Genomic DNA, 22,881 nt, shown 5'->3' on the forward strand with positions numbered 1-22,881 from the left:
AGAATCCGCCTGGCTATGCAGGGGACACGGGTTCGAGCCCTGGTCCAGGAAGATCCCACGTGTCACGGAGCAACTAAGCCCGCGAGCCACAACTACTGAGCTTGCCCTCTAGAGCCCAACAGCCAGAACTACTGAAGCCTGTGTGCCACAAATACTGAAGCCCATGTGCCTAGAGCCCATGCTCAAGAAGAAAAGCCACCACAATGAGAAGCCCACGCACCACAACAAAGAGTAGCCCCACACGCAGCAACGAAGACCCAACGCAGCCAAAAATAATAAATAAAATTTTTTTTAAAAAAGAAAAGATTACATAATGAGCCCAAAGTTAGAAAACTGGTGGACTGTAGAATTGAAACTTGAACCTAGGTCTGTAGAGCACCAAAACTTGTGCCACATAACTTTCATAAGCTTTCTGCTACCTGTAAGAGACATTTTACTGAATGTATGACTAAGGTGCTTTCATTCATGAAACAAACATGAGTGCCTACTACATGTCTTCAAACTTTCTGTAGATACACTTTTAATAGTCCCTTCCCCTACTGTTTTTGAAACTGGAAAGCTGCATACAGTACACTTTTTTTGCCTTTACTTCCTCTCATTAAATGTCAAATTTAATCATGTTACGATTATTATCAGGTTGTGGTTCAGGCACCGCCATTTCCTGCTTTAGTTCCTGTTCAAAATGAAGTCCAGCATATTTTCTTTCCTAGTCCTCTAAAATTACCTGTTCTAGGAAGTAATTTTTTTTTCTCATCTGAAAACTCACCTCTATTATTTTGTGTCATTTTAGCAATTTACATGAAGCTAACAAGTTGGGACTAAAAATGCAGCTTTCCTAAATGTCACTTAATATTTTCAACTTAGTCATATGATTCTGGTTATAAAGGGATCCACATTTATAAATCCAATGTGACATATATGGAATCTAAAAAAAAATGGTTCTGATGAACCTAACGGCAGGAAAGGAATAAAGACTCAGATGTAGAGAATCGACTTGAGGACATGGGGAGGGGGAAGGGTAAGCTGGAACAAAGTGAAAGAGTAGCACTGACATATACACACTACCAAATGTAAAATAGATAGCTAGTGGCAAGCAGCCACATAGCACAGGGAGAGGAGCTCGGTGCTTTGTGACCACCTAGAGGGGTGGGATAGGGAGGGTGGGAGGGAGACGCAAGAGGGAGGAGATATGGCAATATATGTATACGTATAGCTGATTCACTTTGTTACACAGCAGAAACTAACACAACATTGTAAAGCAATTATACTCCAATAAAGATGTTAAAAATAAATAAATAAATAAATAAATAAATCCAATGGGAGTATTTACGGTTCTGTGCTAACCCGAGGGGAAGACGTAACCATGGGACTTTTTCTTAGATTTTTCAAGGACAGTCCCAATTTAAAACATTCTGTCCAACAGTCACATCTCAAGTTTCAGTTCAGAAAAGACAGTCAAAGGGTATACATATGCAAAGGGTAGTTTGCAATACTGACTCTATATGGCAATAGAGTAGGTAAGGGGGGGTGGTTAAGGGAAGGCAATCAATCACTTAAGACTCTTCTTTACTTTACCTTACTTTATTTTAATTTTTTTGGCCGAGCCATGCATCCTGCAGATCTTAGTTCTCAACTAGGGATTGAACCCAGGGCCTCTGCAGTGGAAGCACGGAGTCCTAACCATTGGACCTCCAGGGAATTCCCAAGATTCTTCTTTTTTAAATAATCCCAAAACACACCTCACAAATTTGGTGCAATTGCCTTAGTCTTCTTTTACAGCTTAGAATGAAGTATCCCAATGAAATAATGAAATAGTTGCTTGCCTGAACATGTTTGGAAATGAAATTTTAACTGACAGTAGGGAAAATAAGTATTCAAAGGTAAATATTAAATAAAAATGTAACAATGCACAAACTCTTGAGATATTCCTATAATTTCAGTATCTAAGTATGCAATTTATAACCACTAAAATTGTCCAGCCACATTTCTATACAATTATCATTTAAATTTGGCCTTCAAAAATACTTTCTATACAGAGCCACAATTACTTGCCATTCCCTCAACAATCCATATTCCAGTTCTCCTGCCCCCAGTTCTGTGTGTTCTGTGTTTGATGCCTTCCCTCCCCACTAATCAAAATTATCAGTCACATTTTTAGGTTCCAGAGATAGCTCCCTGCTAAACCTCCAACCCCTTCTCAACTCTGTTCAATTTATTTTTTCCTTCTTCTTTATTCAGGGCTTACCAATGTGACAATACTTTACATATTTTGTTTAATACTAATACTCCCCTTTGAAACATTATTCTCTCCACTTAACAGATAAGGAAACTAAAGATGAAAAAGGTTTGGTATCATGTTCAAGGTCACAAATCAAAACAGGAATTCAAACGCTGGTCTGTCTGAATTTTAACTGAATTCTCTTTCCATGAAACCACACACTCTACGGCACTCTCATAGTATATACTGCATTGTGTTACCATTATTCGTTCAAATATCTCTCTCTCCCACTACAGGGATGTTCCTCAAAGACAGGGAAGGTTACTCCATCCTTACCTCCCAGCAACACTCAACACAGCCTATTATACAACGATCTCAAAGCGTTACTGAATATTCAGTTTATGGTTTTGCAGCATTATTTTCCATTGATTACTCTCCTTCAACCAAATCTCTATGAAGCCATTTTTACTGTGATGGGAAAGCACAACAGCTTGGAATATAAGCTTTGTAATCAGATTGATTAGATGTAAATTCCACCTCCACCAACTTATTAGCTGAGAAATCTTGAACACATGAGTTAACCTACATTAACTCATGGGAGGACAGTAATCACAGTAGCTACCTCCTAGGATTAAAAGGATTAAATGAGGTAACATAGACAATCCTCATCTTTTCCTACATGCTACCCTAAATTTTCTTCGGCTCAGTCTAGTGTAGCCTTTTTCAGTACAAATTCCTTATAATCTTGATATTACTCAGCCATAATAAAGAATAAAATAATGCCACTTGCAGCAACATGGATGGACCTAGAGATTATTGTACTTAGTGAAGTTAAGTCAGACAAGATAAATATCACATGATACCGCTTATACGTGGAATCTTAAAAAAGGGTACAAATGAACTTATCTACAAAAGAGAAATAGAGTTACAGATGTGGAAAACAAACTTATGTTTACCAGGGGGTGTATATTGGAAGACTGGGATTGACATATACACACTACTATATATAAAATAGATAGCTAATAAGGACCTATTATGTACCACAGGGAACTCTACTCAATACTCTGTAATGGCCTATATAGAAAAAGAATCTAAAAAAGAGTGGCTATATGTATAACTGATTCACTTTCCTGTACACCTGAAACTAACACAACACTGTAAATCAACTATACTCCAATAAAAACTTAAAAAAAAATTTCCTTGCAATTTTGAATGAAATGGACTAGCCAAAAAGGTTCATGGTTTAAAAACCGCTCAGGTCACTTACTTGACTTTTAGGGCCAACTGTCCAGTGCCAGTCTGGACTCAAAAAAAGTTTATTCTTGGAGGCTTGACTATGCAAGAGTGCCCCCACTGTATACTATATTTTATTTGTTCACCACATTTTCAAGCCCTACCAGCAAGTTTGAAAATTGGAACACAGACACTTCCTATTTTACTACCACCTAACTTAATACTACCTGATGCAGGAAGACAACTAACCTGTGTGGGAGGCAGGCTATTTCCCCTGCAAGAAAACGCTCCTGGAACCACCTGTGTCTGGTCTCAGGCATGGCTCATTCTCACCACACCTCCATATTGGTCTGGAATCTAGAGGCTAAGCCACTACACCTGACAGAGGATACCCATTTCCTTCTCTTAAACTTACCAACCCTTACTCCAAAAAGTTAGGATTTTATATTGTTATGCTATTTTACGGCTCTTTAGGCTAAAGTGCCTAGTTTCCAAATTATCAGAATTCCCCCTTAAAATTTTAAAAATCTATGAAAAAGCCCAGTTTTGGAGAAAAAAGTTTTTCAAAATACATAATCCCTAGAAACAAGAGCAAACACTAAGGCTATAGCCAGTCTCAAAGGGGAAAAAAAAAGAAAAATCTTCAAATGCTTAGTTGGCTAAAGCTAACCAAAAGCTCTAAAATCAAAGTACCATAAATAACAACCAATCTCAAAGTAAACAGAATATACCATTAACAAAGTGAGCAAGTGTGAATAACAAAATACCTAACACATTCACCACGAATTTTAAAATTACTTGGTATGTAGATACAGAGATTAATAAATTGTTCCAGATTCTGTACTTCCCTAGACAGTATATGTTGTTATAAAGCAGGGCCTTTTTTGGCCGGGCTAAAAATTAAAAGGGTGACAGATTAGTGACAGAATAATCTCTTAAGTTCTACAAGGAGGTGTTGCGTTAGAAAGCCATGACTCGAAGGAACAATACCAGAACACTGGCTGTCAACATCAGGCAGATAAAAATAAGAAAAGGTGAAGCACGCTGATGGACCGCGGCATTGTTTCCAGACAAGAAATATCCCTTTAAGGCCCATGCCAAGGATTTCAGCGCCAGCTCCGCAGTCAGTGCTGGAATCAGAAAACTAAACTGTTGCCCGCTCAGTGGGAGCAGGGCAGCGACCCCCTCCAGTCGGCGTCCAGCGCGCGCAGGGTCGCCCCCTCCTCCCGAGCCCGCTCCTCCGACTGCTAGCTGGCCGCTCCCCGCCGACCCCGGCTCGGCCACCCGATGACCCCGCACTCCCTCCAGGACCCGACGCGCCCCAAACATAGCGCCAGGGGAAGGAAGCGAAGGAGAGGGGACTTGGGAGGGGGCGGAGGGGCGGGAGGCGGCGCTGGGCTTCGGCCCACCACCATCAAGGCTCGAGGACAGCGCGGGTTCGGGAGGAGGGAGGCTGAGCCTCCGCCACCGGCCAAATGATAGCGTCCCGGAGCGCAGGTGCCGGCGGCTGCCGAGGAAGTCACGGGCCGGGAGGACTACGCGATGCCCCCACACCCCCCACCTCCATACCACCCGCCGCTCTTCTCCTCCCTCGTCCAGCTTCATCCTCCGCTTCTGTCAGAACCCAACGACCTCCACGCGGCCCGCCTCAGCGCGGAGGTGATGCCGGCTCTTACCTTAGGAAAGGGCGCCGCGCCGCTAGGAGGCGGCTGGAGTGCGCGCGGGAGACACCGAGGCAAACGCCGCCGCCGCCGCCACGGGAGCCTGACGAGCCACAACGAAGCAACCCGCGGGCGCGCTGCCTCCAGAGCCGTCGCCCCACCCCCTCTCCCGCAGGATTTTGCGCCGGAGCCTGCAGTCTCCGCGCGCTGACTGGGAGAGCGAGGGGAGGGGCGGGGCGCCCCGCGGAGGCGGGACGGAGCACTGGCAAGTCTGATTGGCATCTGTGGGCCCAATGGGACCGCGGAGGCTCCCGGCTATGCTTAGACTGACTTTCCTCCTAGCCCGTAGCAGTAGAGAGGCGGGCCTACTGGCTTCTTTTATTGCCGCCTTTTTGACAAACCCGATCTCACGGAAAAGTCGGTTGGTTGGCACTGGCGGCCAAATGGTCCAATTACCGCAGGGAAGGGGGCCTCTGAACCCAGATTGGCGTTCTCTCTACCTATAGGGTAGGCCCAGGGCGGTGAGACCCTGCCCCGGATGTGGGCGCGGCCCCGAGGTAGACCTGAGAGAGGTTCCACTGTGGTTGTTTGGAGAGGCGGAACTGAGATCTTTTTCTTGATTATCATGTGACGGATTCTGGATTTAATGGGGGAAAAAGCGTGGTGGAAAAGGCCAAGGATCCAAACTGGCGAATTTCCTAATCTTCGCGCCCCTCTGCGCTCTCCAGCCAGCGGCGCTGCCAGGTGAGTTCGGGGCTCCAACGAGCCGGCATCCTCCGAAGTGCACTCGCCCCCCGCGCCCCCCACCCCCCGGTGCCCTGGCCTCCAGATGCTTCTGTGGGCCGTGTCGCCGTCCCTCATCCCCTCACCCCCTCACACTCCCGGTCCCAAACGCACATACACCTCTTGGCACCGGGATTCTGTTTGCATTGTGGATCATATTGTACAAGAACTGCGTTCAACTCCAGAATGTACTGGTCCCACAGTGCAGAATGGGGGGAGTCCGGATAGGGCACCGTTGGCGGACCGTCGGCATTCGAAGACGAAGGGCAAGGATAGTTTAGGAACGCCCTGAAGTTCTGAGACAAGTAGGCCCGAAAATCAGGTAAGTGTAAGCACAACGCTGTTCCTTTGAAGGACGGTCAGGTTGGCCAAGGCTTTTGCAGCAGGAGCCTTTAGAAAGTCACTCATTGTTTAGAATAGCTCTGTATTGGGGGCCCATTAAACAAAACTCTTCGGGATGGGGCGAGTTCACTGGGAAGTGTACTGGCAGTCGCGAGAGAAGGGAAATGCGAGATGGTGTGGCAAGCACCATGGACAAATGATCAAGCCCACACACCTGGTACCGAGACGTTGAACTGTGGGCAGGGGGCCTTTAGATTGCCATTTAGGGGAAGCACAGGTTTTAACAATGGATAAGCATATACTTAACTATCTTGCAGGTGCAAGAAATAACCACCTCAAATGAGAAATACTTGAACAAATTTTTGTTTTGGAGTATGCAGCTCCCTCCACCCTGTCCCCCCCCACCGCCCTTCTTTAAGAAGAAAGTAGTAGTAGGAAACAAATATAATAAGTTAACAGAGATTTATTAATAAATTAATGAAATCGGAGTTGTAGGTCATCCCTGAACCCCAGCATCCATAATGCTTCAAGTGTCATTTAAATATCAACAGAGTGCTTCCCAATCGAGGGCATTTTAGTAAAAGTGCATACAAAAGTTTGTTGCATCCCACATAATAGAACTTGTAGCCACAAGACTGTGTTCTTTGCAGCCTTTTCACCTCCAGTCTTCAAGTACCTATGTTGAATGCAGCTCCCTTCCTGTGACCAGTTGCTACTCAGTTCTTTACGAGAAAAAATGAAGCTTGACTTATCCAGTGGCTGGCTGATGGAGAAGTTATGTTTAAGCAACTGTATTATTGTAAACCTTTTAAAAGTCCATAAAAATGGCCAGATCGATTGGAAATGGAAATTGAGCAAATTCAATTTACAGTGTGAAACCCATCTGTAGTTACTAATCAGTACGCACCTCTCCACCTCTTCTTCCAAAGTCAGTCCCATATTCCACAATGGCAGCCTCTGGCCAGGAAAGGAGACCAGCACAGAAAATGCCTTCCTGGGAGCAAAAGCATCAGTTTTTCATAGTGCAGTATGAAGTATCTGCCAGCCAAGTAAACAAGTTGAGTGCAGGCAGATGGGTATAAGGGAAAGAACGGAGCTAGGAGATTCATAGGTCACTATTGAAATACAACAGATATATACTCTTGCACCATGACAGTCACCCACTGTTTGAAGTAGTAGAGATGTAGCAATCAAAGTTAGTTCTAAAATATAATTACTTAAAACATGATAGTCTAGGGCATTTGATTTATCTAGCCAGCTTCCTCCCCTTTTCCCTGTTTCTTATCTTCCTGCATTTTTACTCCTATCACCCATGCTTTTGTTACCATACCCATTACCTTCTGATCTTTTCCTGTTGCCATCAAGTGTCCTCTCTCATCCTCAGTCTATCACTGCCCAGTGGCTTATTTCCCTCTGTTTATAATCATACTTAGATTCCTACTTTACTGAAAATTTGTTCTTGATCCTTCTTTTTTTTTTTTTTTGTGATACGCGGGCCTCTCAATGTTGTGGCCTCTCCCGTTGCGGAGCACAGGCTCCGGACGCTCAGGCTCAGCGGCCATGGCTCACGGGCACAACCGCTCCGTGGCATGTGGGATCTTCCCGGACCGGGGCACGAACCCGTGTCCCCTGCATCGGCAGGCGGACTCTCAACCACTGCGCCACCAGGGAAGCCCTTGATCCTTCCTTTGTCATCCTCATTGTATGTCTGACCTTTCATCTTCTTTTCTCCAAATGTTTCAAAGGAATAAAATGTTGTCAACTGTTTGCATTTCATTATCTTCTGTTAACTCCTCACCCAACTTCATGCAGCCTGGCTTCTGATTTCCCATTCTATTTACCCTTTTCCCATTGGTCACAAGGTTGATAAAAAAACGTGAGTAAGTATGGAACATACTGTAAACCTATAATGTGAAGATTAAATAAGTGCTTATACCTAAGTATTATAGATGAATGCATTCCTATCAAAATTCCAAGTTTTTAAGAACTAGTGATTTTAGCATTGAAAAACATGGAAGGTCAAAATAGTAGAAAATATTCTGGAAAAGAAAATGGTAAATAGGTACTAGACCTCACAGATATTAGAACATATCCAGTAACAGTCATACAGTACTAGTACAAAACAGAAATATAGATCAGTTTTACAAAGCTGGAAAGAGCCAGCTTTGTAAACCAGGAATAGAAAAATTTTTTTCTGGTATCAAAACAATTTTGACTTTTTTTCCTTCTCTTAGGGTATATTTCCTTTTTTCGACTCTGCAACAGCCTCTTTAAACTGTTTAAATGAGAATGTCCTTGGCTCAGAGAGTACTACTCACCTGGCTTTTCACATTACTCTTCTTGATCATGTTGGTGTTGAAACTGGATGAGAAGGCACCTTGGAACTGGTTCCTCATATTTATTCCAGTCTGGATATTTGATACTATCCTTCTTGTCATGCTGATTGTGAAAATGGCTGGGCGATGTAAGTCTGGCTTTGACCCTCGACATGGATCACACAATATTAAAAAAAAAGCCTGGTACCTCATTGCAATGTTACTTAAATTAGCCTTCTGCCTTGCACTCTGTGCTAAACTGGAACAGTTTACTACCATGAATCTGTCCTATGTCTTCATTCCTTTATGGGCCTTACTGGCTGGGGCTTTGATAGAGCTTGGATATAACGTCTTTTTTGTGAGAGACTGACTTCTAAGGACATCATCTCATTTTATTGCTGTTCAACAAGCTATCATTAAAGTGTTCTGAATCCTTGCAAGCTTGAAGAATGCCAGAGAACTGAGAAAAATATCAAATGTAATTTTATACTGCTTCCACAAAGTAGTCTTGGTGAATCATGGACTTCTAGTCAACCCAAAACTTAATTATTCAGTATTTGAGTTATTAGTACCCTTATTGTCCTATGTAAATAAAGTTTGTTTTGGATCTTATTTTTCTACTTGACTATTGAATAATGTTTTAAGTATGTGATCAATATTTAAAGTAAATATAAAGCTTTTAATCTACATATTTGGGTAGAAGTTTAATATATCATGGCCCCATTACTACCATAGTAAATAGTGCTTCTCGATTATGAAGGAAAAAGTTACTGAAATAATTAGGGGTGCCACTTCATGTTTACATTCAGAAAGAATCTGAGAGTTAGACAGTTTTTTATCTAGGCTAAGTTCATTGTTACCTCTGCCTTCTATTTGAAACAAATAAACTAGAGGTAGCATATTAAAACAGAGCAGAAGCTTGCCTCTTTCTAATGTTAGGGGAACTATACATCCCAGTTATGTCAGGAAAGTCCAGTTTATGCCTATTGTCCTGGGGTCTCAGGGAGTTAGTTCCCCTTTCATTCTTAGAAGTGTCCTGGTTTGATAAATTATAGATCACCCTACGAGGGTACTTAACCAATTCCAGTGAAGTGTAGGTGGCAGTACTTACAAGAATTCCAAAGAGTCCTAAGTGTCTTATAACCCTAAAGCAGGGTCAGGGTGATGTTCTTGCCCTATACAGCCCTCACTTAGCTTTGGGAGTATCTAAAGGAGTATTTTGTTCATTTAAAAAATATCTAACAAAAAAGTGGTTTCTGGCTGCTAATACTTGAGAGGATTGCTTAAATATAGCATTTTGGTCTAGTTCTCCTTTGTAAAGACAGCTAATATGACAAAGTTTCAGCCACAACACTACAAATTAATACTGCTTAACTCTTTGAAACTACAGAGGTAGGGTAAATAAATAAAAAACTGATCAGTTACAGATATTTCCCTGTCTTATAATTGGTATATATTAGTATTTGGGGTATGTAAAAATAGGATTAAGAAGGATAGTTAATATGGGGAACATAATGTTCCAAGACTTGATCAGGTATTCCTAATTCAATTGAGAGATCTAAACTATTTGGTCACTGGAATCTATTATTAATACATTCAAAGCAGAAGAAAGCTGTAATTTCTGTGAGAAACCAGATAGGAGGGTTTTGTAGTTCAGGAAAACCTATAGTTGTGAAAGTATCATCTAAGTATAATCTCTCACAGAGAAAAGAAGGAACAGCACCACATGTAAACGATCAGCTAGGCCAGGAGTCAGCAAAGTACTTCTGTAAAGGGCTATATAGTAAATACTTAAAGTTTTGTGGGCCATATGGTTTCTGTCACAACTACTCGGCTCTTGTGGTGAGAAAGCAGCCATAGACTATGGCTATGTCCCAATAAAACTATTTGTGGACAATGATTTTTAAATTTTGTATGATTGCCACATATCACAACATATTATTCTTTTGATTTTTGTTTCAACCGTTTAAAACTGTAAAAACCTTTCATGCCTTACAGGCTATACAAAAAGCAGGTAGTGGCCTAAATATGGCCTATTGGCAGTAGTTTCCTGACCCCTGAGCTAGGCCATGAAACAAGCAAAAGCAGAAATTCTATATGACATTACTAAGAGGAAATGTGGGACTGGTCTCCAAGGAAAAGAGAAGTTCGGTAAGAATTATATGTAAAAAGGCAACACAATAACCAACTTGTTCACACATGAGGATCAATCAATTGTAAGAGTATCTGAAAGAGTCCCAGGAAGTAGAACTCTTCTTACTTAACTTGGTATACTGCCACACTAAATAAACAACCTGAAGCAGCAGTAAGTTATTGATGTGTGCCTCCCCGATTCAGACACCAGATGTGTGTGTTTTTTCCCTACATCACCAAGGAATTAACTCAGTTCTGACACTATCTGGAGATAGCATCAGATACCACAAGTTAAGGGTTCAGTCCCAGAAAACTGCACGTGCCCCCCCACCCCCTCTGCAACTTCAGATGCCAGGCACAAATTCAGGTTGTCGCCTTGCTTCTGACCTACCGCCTCTAGAATGGAGGTTCCCATGACCCTCTCCTTGAATTTGATTAATTTGCTAGAGCAGCTCACATAACTCAGAGAAACATTTTACTTACTAGAACACCAGTTTATTATAAGAGGATATTAACTCAGGAACAGCCAGATGGAAGATTCATAAGGCAAGGTATGGGGAAGGGGTGCAGAGCTTCCATGCTCTCTGGGCACACCACTCTTTCCCCATCTCCTCATGTTCACCAACCTAGAAACTTTGTGAACCTTGTCGTTTTGGTATTTTATGGAAACTTGATTACATAGGCATGATTAATTAAATCATTAGCCATTGGTGATTGAACTCAATCTCCAGCCCTGGTGGGGAGAGGGGGACTGAAAGTTTCAACTCTAATCACTAGGTTGGTTCCCCTGGCAACCAGCCCCAATCCGTAGGTTACCTAGGAGCTTTGCAAGAGTCTCCTCATTAACATAAGCCCAAAAGACACCTTAATCACACTTATCACTTAGGAAATTCCAAGGGTATCTGATTCCTATGCCAGAAACAGGGATGAAGATTAGATACATATTTCTAATTATAAATTACAATATCACAGCCTACTTTAGAACAGTAAATAATGGAAGACATAAAAGAGAAATTATGCTTACAGACGGAAACAAAACTAATGTAATAATACATAAACAGTAAGTACTGCAGAAAGTATCTTCCCCTTGGTCTTAGCTATAGGATACCTCCTTTATAATAGAGATGTTTACTGATGGTGTTTATAAAAAGAACACATTCTGCCTTAAGAAAGAAACTTAAATTTGAAAGGTTTTAGTGAAGTCATTAATTTCCAGGTCAACACAGAGAAGTAACTTAAACTGGTTTGCGCAAATACTTATCAAAAAGTCTGACTGAGGGCTTCCCTGGTGGCGCAGTGGTTAAGAATCTGCCTGCCAGTGCAGGGGACACGGGTTCAAGCTGTGGTCCGGGAAGATCCCACATGCCACAGAACAACTAAGCCTGTGCGCCACAACTACTGAGCCTGCGAGCCACAACTACTGAAGACTGCATGCCTAGAGCCTGCGCACCGCAACAAAGAGGAGCCCCGCTGGCTGCAACTAGAGAAAGCCCACAAGCAGCAACAAAGACCCAATGCAGCCAAAAATAAATTTATAAAAAAAAAAATTCTGATTAAAAGCAACATGTGAACAAAATAATTTTCTATAGCAATTAAAAATATGAAAAGTACGAAATAGATATTCAGAGGAACCACGACTTATTCAACATTTCATGAACACAGAAACCAGATGTGGTAGCACCATCCATTACCACATGAAACATGACCAGAAATCCACCAATGGAGAGCTTCCAAGCATTAAGAAAAATAGTTGCATAAAGCTTCAAGAAGTAGAAATCCATCCGTGGGCTACAGCTTACTGTAATTTTAGGAGTTATTAACCTTAGAATTTGATCATCTGGTTTCTACTTTGCTTTTTCACAGTGCAGCAAATAAGAGGAACTGATATTAATGAACAGAAGTGATGGCCAAAAAAGGAGAGGAAACCATAGAGCCATTTTCAAATAGGGGCAGGCATATTACTATGCACCTGCATCATAAAGAAAAGTTATTTCTCTCTATTGAGAGGAAAATTATCAGAGTTCTTTTAGCATTAAACAAAGGGATTTCCTTTATCCTTGATTGATCATGTTTGCAGAGTAAACATCACTCTTCCTCAAAGTATTATTGGTGTCCTTAGAATTCATGACTTAGATAAAGAAGGTACACAGGAAAAAAACAAAAAACCTCCTCATGATAGAAAAACTAAAGCCCAGGTAAATTAAATGAAATTAGCCCATGGTCATTGGTAAATGGAGAAGTTTAACTCCAAATGCTATTTCCACAAATAGGTTTCCTATTGAAGAAAAAAAAAGAAAGCATCAACAGAAGATACGAGTTATCAGATGCTACATAAAGACAACACTGGATTAAAAGCTTGAGAGGGATCTACACTTCAATATTTTACTTTCATTTTGCTTGCCCTATATTAAAGTTAGCCAATCATACTGTAACCATACTGGTAATCCTACACCATAAAGCAAATTTACTACCACTATAATCTATACACTACAAACACAAATTTATAATTCACTTATATAAGGAAAAGACAGTCTGTGACATGATTTTGAATTGCCATCCCTGAGCAAAATAGTGAACTAGAAAGAAGTTTGTTTTTGATGTCCTACCTCCACCATACCTCACCTTTGACCTCTTGATGCAACTTTTTCCTCTTGCCAGATGCCTATCCTCTGCCCAAAATTAGAGACAGGAATACATAGAAGTGATGTGAAGATGTGAAATTAGGGTGACCCAGCACACAGCTCTTCTAACTATTCTTTTTACTATGTTAATTCCAGGATCAGAAGCTAACGTTTGTAGTGTCTATGATATGCCAAGCAATGTGCTAGATAAGCATTTGGCATGTGCTGTCATTAATTTTCACCACCAATTAACAGAATAGGTATTACCCCCTATTTTAGAGATGAGAAATACAGACTAGTGAAGAAATTTCTCAACATTATACAAGTGTACTATCCCCCTTTAATGACCCACAGCTGTACTGCTACAAATGCCCTCAGCATATCATCCCAGTGAAGTGGCTTTACAGAACTTTGTCTGTGAAAATGTGCCACCTGTATGTCCTTGTCCCACTCCTGTAACAGAATAAAGACAAAGAAAACTAGTGCATGTTATCATCTTGCTTCAATATTTTCAATTTTCGAATGTTTATTTATAGTATCAATAGGGAGAACAACACAAGCTTAATCAGAATGCCTCTCTGACAACCAGATAACCAGACTTTATCTTGCCAAATATGACTTAGGAATAGTTAAATTCTGCTTCAGACTATGAGATATTAAGATGCTTCTTAAATTATATTTGCTGGGCTTCCCTGGTGGCGTAGTGGTTAAGAATCCACCTGCCAATGCAGGGGACACAGGTTCGAGCCCTCGTCTGGGAAGATCCCACGTGCCACGGAGCAACTAAGCCCTTGTGCCACAACTACTGAGCCTGTGCTCTAAAGCCCGCGAGCCACAACTACTGAGCCTATGAGCCACAGCTACTGAAGCCCACGCGCCTAGAGCCTGTGCTCTGCAACAAGAGAAGCCACCGCAATGAGAAGCCCACGCACCACAACAGAGTAGGCCCCGCTCGCCACAACTAGAGAAAGCCCATGTGCAGCAACAAAGGCCCAACACAGCCAAAAATAAAAAATAATTTAAAAGAAAATTATATTTGCTATTTTTATCATTTTAGGTATAGTTAAAATTTATCCTTAATCTGTAATAATTTTCAGTGTATCTCTAGTTGAAGGGAAAAAAGTTGAACAAGTTTTATAGGTATAATTATCTTTACAATACTTACTCTCCACATTACCCAATGGGCCTAGATATCTAATAGGTAGCTTCTTAAACTTTATCTATAAGGCTGTAGTAAGTACAAAATAGAAATTTCATCTCTTTATAGTGCCCACTGATCTAATTTTCTCCACTTTTCTTTCTGTTGCAATTCTAGAATTACATTACGAATTAAGTCAGAGATGGACGTTTTAAATTATAGAAACCTACATAATTTGTTTTTCCACCCCAATAAAGTTAAGGTTCAACTTTTGTTCCTTCAAATATTTACTGAACACCAAGTGTACTATGTATTAGGTATTGGGGACACAAAGGGATAAAGAAAATTTGTAACTTCTAACTCATGGTTTAGCTAGCGCCTGACATACACTTAACAAATGTTAATGATGTGAAGAAAGGACACAAGAAGCAGAGGAAATAATTGGATCTATATCAGCTGTGAGGTGAGGGGACAGTTGGAGCAGATGAGGTCAGTAAAAGATACACAGAAGAGATGGTTTAACCGGAGTTTTGAAGAGAGAAGTAAGATTTCACCATGTTGTATACGAGGCAGAGATTTTCCCCAGCAAATGCAAAGAATTTTAAAAGTACGCAAAGGAAATGGCAAGTACTGCCATCTGGTAAAGCTGAAAATTGAGTACATCAAATGGAAGAGATTATAGTAGATAAGGCTGGAAAGGAAGGGCCACATCTTAAAGACTCTTTGGAGCCATGGAATATTTCTAAGAGTAGCAACCGTATCTGTCTTAGAAAGGTTAATCTGGTGGTAACGTAATGGGCTGGAATGGGGGTAGGGGCAGAGGGCCGCAGGCAGCCTAGAACATGTTATGCTATTTTAAGAGCCTAGGTGAGATGAACATCTACTATGACTGTGAACAGCTACTATAACAAGAAGAGTAGACAAACATTTCTGGGGTCAACTCAAGAAAATCTCATGATATATTGTAGAGTTGACGCGTGAACAACGTGGGGGTTAGGAGCGCTGACCCTGACGCTGGCGAAAATCCACTTATAACTTTACACTTGGCCCTCCGGCCCTCCATATTCAAGGTTCCACACTCTTAGATTCAACCAACAACGGATTGTATAGTACTGTGGTATGTATTTATTGAAAAATATGTGTGTAAGTGTGTAAGTGGACCCTCGCAGTTCAAGCCCATGTTGTTCAAGGGTCAACTGTACACAGAGGAAAAGATAGAGAAATCAGATTACCATGAGATGACTGCAGAGAGAGAGAGAGTGACGCAATAACAAAATTAGGAGGGAATGGAACAGCTAATTCTTGGGGGCAAGGGAGAAGAATTTAGACTTGATTACATGGGTCATTAGAGATTGAGAAACCAAGGCTGACTGAAGTCATGGGGTCACGAAGATAGTTCAGGGACAAAGCCTAGAGACCTAAGGGGAAGAATCATAGAGACTGCCTTAAACAATGGTGGAGAGGTAAAAGAAGCCATCCGAAGAAACAGAAAACAACAACAACAAAAAACCCCACAACAGGTCATGCAGAGCTTTAATGAGTAAATGACTGATAACAAGTGTTACAGGGGTTAAACAGAAGTATTAAGAAACGCACCCACTGGATTTGGTAGTCAAAAGGTGACCATTGAGAGAATCACTTCAGCTAAAATGTTAAATTTGAGGATTAAAGTGAAATTGTAGTGAGATGAGAAGTGAAGCAGACAGATTTCTAAGAACTTTGTCAGTCAGGAAGACAGATGGAAAAAAGAGCATAAAAGTCATACTCAAGATTTTTTGGTTTTTTTAAGACAGACTTGAGATTTTTCACATAAAATTTCATCTGAAGAAGAAACTTGACAGCTGGGTGGGGACTGAACTGTCTAAATAAAATTTTAAACACTACTATGCAAAATATTTGCAACTATGTTGACTTGCGAGTCTGCACACTTAGTAGTAGTCAGTAGAACAATAGCAATGACCTTTATAGGAAAGTGTAAAGATTTAACATTTTCAAGACATAAATGCATAAATTCTAAACTTCAAAATGTACTGAAGGATCCAAAGTTCTCATATTTTAATAGTGCCGTTCTTGGAAGGTAGATAATGGTAATAAAGCATACGAGTAGTAAGTTTTAATTTCTAGTTAACATAATTCTGTTTCTCACATTTTGTTCTCAGGTCATTCACATTCCCTGATTGAGTCTGAAATCCTGAAGGGAAGATAACCTAAAATGCAAGATGTTTTCCCCCTCCTTTCCCTGCTCTCCCAGTAGAAATATGACATACAACGCCTGTAACCTTAAAAAGGAAAGACATCTCTGCTTTTAGGTTCCTTGTGCTTAACATTTTAGAAAGCTGTCACTCCCATCTGCAATATGCAGTGGGTTACAGGAAAAACTGAACAGGAAAGCCAGGACAGAGATTAAGGATGTTATACCTCTCCTGAGTTGTCCTCTTAATTTTCTTATCTGAGGTATATTGCCAGAGCCAATATCAAACAGAACTCTTTAATGAAATAGCACATTCTAAAACCAGTAAAATTTTGTTTACATATCAAAGTAGTTAAACAGAAGGAAGAAAGATTAAGAAACAGCTGTTCTACCACTCTAAAGATAAAACCCATCATGTCCCTTTTTACCAGCCTAAAAGTATTTTGAAAACAATGGTACTTTTGTCCTCTCCTCCTGGGATAAAAATAGTCATATCTAGAGGGAAGGGAGGCAATTTACCATGCCATCCCAGCACCCATACCTTACTAGTTTAGCGACCTTGTTTAAGGTGATCTTTAATATTCTTCTCTGTTGGCGTAAGTCAATTTTTGGTATTTTTAAGAGTAAAAACGATTTTCAGACTGGAATCACTTTCAAGATCTTATGGTTTCTGTTGAAGATAGAGACAAGAATTTTTAAATATGACAAGATGAAAGTAAAATGTCAAATATAAGAAAATAATTACAAAACATGGAAAAAGATTATGGTTATCAATTTTAGTATTTATTGAAAGGTGGAAGACAAAGAAAATTCCTCTCAAACTCCAAAAATAAATCCTGCACCTTCGCTAAAAATGCAAAATGAACTGAGATATTTGCTTTACATGACAATGAAACTATCCAAAAAATAACTGAAGCCAAATTTACCAAAACAGTGCAAATCTATTATTTACAAAGATGATCTTACCTGCCATAAGTATTTGGGAAAAACCTATTTTACACTCAGGAACACTAATGAAATACCTTGAAGACTTAATCCAAGAAATAAAATATTTCCTACCCTCCATGACCCCCCCCCACAAAGTTAAAGAATGGATTAAAAATGAATATATGCAGAAACAAACAGTATTTCCAATAACCTTATACACATACACGCGCACAGGCACATGCACACACAGAGTGTTGTGCTAGATCAACCTAATCTTTATTTAAGGTCAACAGCTGTAGTGACAAAGACGATAATGAATATGGCTTTAGTAAAGTTTTCAACCAAATATCACAAATGCTTAATTCTTTTGATAGCTAACCAGCTAACCTGAGTATGGAATATATTACTTAGCTAAAAGGATATGAACAAAAATAATTAAAAAGAAAAAAATCACTGTAGCAGACACCACTGAGGTACCTTAGTTTTTTTTTTTTTGTAAAGGTCTGTATGGCAATTTAATAATTTACATAACAACTATTTATTCTATATAGTATAAGTTCACATAAACTGTATCTTAAGTGCTTCATTATTCTGGTCCAAGAAACTGGAAATAACAGAAAAAAAGTTGTGTTCAGATAAGAACTGGAATGTACTAACTAGGAAACCATTAATATAATACAATATTGAAATAAAAATTATTTGTATGTAACAAACGTAGCCAACAACTTCTCAGATTGCATCTGAAGAGAATTTTTAAATTATAACCCATAAGACAGGAACGTAAGCATTACTCAGGGTGACAAGGCTGTATCTTGAAATCTGTGTTCACTAACTTGTATTTCACCTCCACAGAGATGTATGCATTTTACAAACAATTAAAATTTCAAAATATGGAGAAGGTTGACTATAGGTTATATAGGAAACTACACTTAAAAGCAACCACTCTGGTTGTTTTAGGTATGTCTTTAAGTTAAAAGTTTAAGGCTCATATATTTTGCAGGGATACCCTAAAGACATTTTATTGCAGTATGGTCTCATGCATCTATGTGTATGACCCTGGAAAACTGAAGCTAAAACGAACCTTGTTAAATATGTTACCCTTCACTTAAAGAAAGAAAAACCTAAACATTTTTACCACATTCTCTCTCAATTTTCAATACTGGTTTGTTATAAACTTTTGTCTCCCAAAAAGGTAGGTGAAAATACATAAATTTAGCTAAAAATAGAAGATAAAGGTGGTGAGGAGCATGTTAAGTAATATATAAAACAAAATCCCTATTTACATTTGCATGATTTATACTTTCCTTACGTCATGAAAATTCCTATGTTGCAAATATACTGATTTTCTACTAACCACTGAGATTTCCTTACAATATTTGCCTACCCTTTTAAACTGGAGGCCAGAAATGACATCAATGCTGCAGTTTATTTTTCCTAATGAAATGCCTCTGAGTAAGCTTCTCCCTGACCAGAGAGATAAGTAGTTTTATGGGTACCACAAATGAGGCTGGAGTAGAAACCACTCAAAGTGGAATAGCAACACTAGCTCAAAAGGCAGCACAAAGAACCCCATTTGAAAGTAATCAACCAAAGTATGAGCCCAGAAAAATACCAAATTCAAGTAAAAGAAAATAGATTTGCAACCAGCATAGTTCCTAACATCAAAGCATACACTGAAGACATTTGTTTGACTTTTAATTATGGTAGTTGAAGCAATCTGAAACGGTGCTGAAGTCCATTATTGAAGAGATTTGTTTTAATCATCTTTAGCTAGGCACTGGCAATCCTGTTTCCTATTCCAATTTTACTTTCTAGAGCTTCTTTTGAAAAAAGAAAAAAATACTCTAAGTTGTTTACCTTGCTAGGGTAGGGAGAGGGATGCTTAGAAAGATGAGGTAACAGATCTTATTTTGTTAGTTATCTCTTTATATATGGCAGTTGAGTCACTGCCCTTATTTTAATATTTTGTATTTGCCATATTTTCCTTCTGTTCCTCAAGAAAAATGTAATAGAGGATTTTAACTGCTCAGAATTAAACTTTCTGTAACTGAACATTTTTTCTCAGCTACTATTAGGTATAGTATGGGTGCTGATTAGCAAGAAAATTTTCTCAACTTCTTATTCCATACACTACAAAGAAAATTCACGTTATAAGGCTATATAATCAGGTCACATAACTTCATTAGTTAAAGGGTTAAATATCACTAACAGACCTTGTTTCTCCCAACTTATAAAATTGATTCTATTACCTAAGCTGCTCTCTTAATGTTGAATATAAATATTTAAAAATGTATTCCAGGGAGCATAGGAAGTTTCACATATTCATCTTATTCAGCAATTTAAGAAGTTATGCAAAATACGATAACATATATATATATTCCCATACATACACACACACATATAAATATGCTTTCATAACTGAATCTTGGTTTTAAAAATGCTTGCACAGTGTGGGGAATTTAAATATTCACAAGATTTGAATACATACATTTGCACTCCATTAGCACTCTAAGTGGATATACCAGCAGAAACATAATAGATCAAATAAATGATTTAACTGAATTGTCAGTTTGGTGGGGTTTTTTTGCAGACCCAACAGAAAACATATTATTATGAACCTTTATTAAGTGGCTCACATTTCAGTATAAATCACACTAAAAAGGTTTTTTTAAAGCTATTTACACTACAGTGCTGACACATTTAAAATGAAGAAAAAATCGGTATAAATAAGCTCTATGGAAAAGCCTTAAATTGTCAAAAAAGAATTCTGGCTCATATTACAAAATATATATATATATATATATATATATATGTTAATGTCAGCTCTATTCTAAAACCTACAACTCCAACTCAAATGATTTTTTTAAAGACTCCTTTTGTTTAAACCTGCAATGTTTACAGTGCATCTGGCCCTAAATGCTTTGATACTTCACAGTTATGGACAGGCACTGAGGAATGTTACAAAGCTACATAAACTATAATTTGTAACAGACTTGGGAGCAAGTTCTTGGCTTGCTTTCAGAATTCACGAATCTTTATTACATTATTAAGTTTAAGAAAAAAACAATATTAAATCGTATATACAAATTTAGCACAAAATGTTATCATCTTTTCTCTCTTGATTTGAATGTGTTGAACTATGTTGCCTTGTATCAACTAGGCTTATGAGACTTCCAGGACACATTTCTTCCTTTAAATCTTTGTTGCTATTTTCAAATTTAGAGTCCACATCAATCTTAAATTCTGTAAATTGAACATGATCCAATTTTGCTTTAACATTCTTGCCATCCATATTATTTGGTGCTCCAGTCTTTTCAGGAATATAAACATTCACAGGTTCTTCCTTGATTCTTACAGTTGCAATAGGTTCATGTTTAATCTGCTGTAATTCATATTTAGAATGAAGTTTGTCTGAAAAAACAGAATCCAAGGAGGTTTTGCTTATAGCACAAATCATGTTGTCAGTGTGAGGTCCAAGAACTGATGATGTGGAATCTGGTGATGTACATATTTCATGAGTAACTGTATTCTGAGCAGTGTCCTCCTCTGAGTGATATAACTTGAGACGAACATGCCATGCTAAACTGCATACAGCTGAAACTGTCTTGAACTGATGAACAACATTCCTTGGAATAAAATAAATGTCATTATCATACAGCTGAATCCTGGCATAGCGAATGCCTTCCCTCCTCAGTTGATTAAGTTTTGCATCATCAACCCACTGGACACACTAAAATAAAACAAAACAAAACAAGAAATACCAATAAGTCTTTTCCACAATAAAAATTAAATCGAAGATAATAATAGTTTAAAATATACCTGGGACAGTGGAGGTTCATGTAAATCTAACTGCATTCGTTGAACTACTTCTAAGAAATCTTCAGCATGAAAACAAATTACATCTTTGGTTATTCGGGGTTGATCAGGCCTAAAAAAGAACATGAGATAATGAAGAGTCTGCCATTAATGTTTCACTCTGCTAAGTCCTTATTAAATTCAAAGCAAAAAAAGTTTATGGTCAACACCAAAGTATTATCTTAGAAATGAACTGTAATTAGAAGACCACTTTACATATTTAAACAAAGGGATAACACCATGAGTTTCAACCTAAATATGGATACAAACAACTCATTTTATTATTTACACACACACACACACGTTTTCGTATAGCAGAGCAGAAACTTTATTCATTAATCAAGGAATGGAGAAGGGAGAGCTCATGCTCTAAAAACACCTTCTCCCTGAAGGGAGAAGAGTAAGGGAATTTTAAGGGGTAGGAGGCAGACATATCATCAGGGCTCTTGCAAAGGGGTGGAGATTTCCAGGAGCAGCCTCACCTCATTTTATTATAGCTATGTGTAACCATATTTTGAAAAATTAAATTGACCTGAATTGGTTAATTATGCAAATCAAAAAACTAAGTGTTTAGTCTTAAAGTTAAAACTTTAACTTAAAGTCTTTAATTTGTTGTCAATACTTCAACAAATTAAGTGCTAAATTAAAGATACTATATAATATAAAATTTAGAGATAAATATAGGGGAAAGGGAATACATTCTTTCAATACAGACATATATAACTGCAATGATACCAAAAATCCCTAAATAACTCCTAAAAATTAAGAGACATTCAATAGAAAAGTACTTATAAAATAAACTGTTACCATCCTACTTGCTGAGGTTAATAGAGTCTTTAAATATAATTCTAAAAAAAATCCCCAAATTCTTCAATTAATTAAGAATATACAAACACATGTTTATAAAAGATGCTCAAAATGGAGTTTGGAATAAAATCCCAAGAAACATAAATACCAACCCCCTCCCCCCAAATCATACCAAGGAAATCATAACCAAATTTTAAAAAAACAGTGATAAAGAGAAAATCTAAAACTCATGCATCACATTAATATACAGGGAAAGAGGGTAAGAATGATTGCAGGCTTCTCATCAGAAACAATGCAAGCCAGAAGAGAGCACACTATCTTTAAAGTATTGAAAGAAAAAGTCAGTCTAGAATTCTATAACCCCCAAAATATCCTTAAGAAAGTGTGAAATAAAAACATTTTCAGACAAACAAAAACTGAGAGAATCTGTCACCAGAAGACCAGTACAACAACGAATGTTAAAGAACTTCTTCAGGCTGAAGGAAAATGATATTTAGATGAAAATGCAGATCTATTCAAAGGAATGGAGGGTGCAAGTAATAGTAAATATGAAAGATATTTTATTCTCATCTTAAAAATCTCTTCAGAAATAATTCCTTAATGCCAAAGAAAGCAACATATTTGGGGGTATGGTTATAGCACACATAAAGCAAAATG

The 22,881-nt window shown here is 38.8% G+C and overlaps 3 protein-coding genes across 5 annotated transcripts in view; 1 reads left to right on the forward strand and 2 right to left on the reverse strand.

Annotated features, from left to right (window-relative positions):
• PHTF2 (putative homeodomain transcription factor 2) overlaps nucleotides 1-5,326 on the reverse strand; it is a 187,383-nt gene extending 182,057 nt beyond the window's left edge. Inside the window, exon 1 of the mRNA XM_060157214.1 lies at nucleotides 5,128-5,326. The gene's annotated coding sequence lies outside the window, so the exon portion shown is untranslated. The remainder of the gene's footprint in view (nucleotides 1-5,127) is intronic.
• Nucleotides 5,327-5,668: 342 nt separating this feature from the next.
• The window catches only part of TMEM60 (transmembrane protein 60), a 200,722-nt gene continuing 183,509 nt past the window's right edge, over nucleotides 5,669-22,881 (forward strand). The window contains exons 1-2 of one of the 3 annotated variants that reach the window (XR_009542031.1): nucleotides 5,669-5,856; nucleotides 10,551-10,857. Coding sequence is in view for 1 of the 3 variants with exons in the window: in XM_060157222.1 (XP_060013205.1) it covers nucleotides 8,521-8,922 (402 nt within the window). In the remaining 2 variants the exon portion in view is untranslated. Of the gene's footprint in view, nucleotides 5,857-7,771; nucleotides 9,165-10,550; nucleotides 10,858-22,881 lie in introns of those variants that run through there. The other 2 variants (XM_060157222.1, XR_009542030.1) reach the window with 2 other exon arrangements.
• Nucleotides 17,407-22,881, reverse strand: part of RSBN1L (round spermatid basic protein 1 like) — a 62,048-nt gene continuing 56,573 nt past the window's right edge. The window contains exons 7-8 of the mRNA XM_060157216.1: nucleotides 21,382-21,490; nucleotides 17,407-21,292 (exon numbers count right to left, since the gene is read on the reverse strand). Of these exons, the coding sequence (XP_060013199.1) occupies nucleotides 20,651-21,292; nucleotides 21,382-21,490 (751 nt within the window). The 3' untranslated portion in view covers nucleotides 17,407-20,650. The remainder of the gene's footprint in view (nucleotides 21,293-21,381; nucleotides 21,491-22,881) is intronic.

The sequence above is a fragment of the Lagenorhynchus albirostris genome, chromosome 8 (assembly GCF_949774975.1).
Source record: "Lagenorhynchus albirostris chromosome 8, mLagAlb1.1, whole genome shotgun sequence".
Taxonomy (NCBI): domain Eukaryota; kingdom Metazoa; phylum Chordata; class Mammalia; order Artiodactyla; family Delphinidae; genus Lagenorhynchus; species Lagenorhynchus albirostris.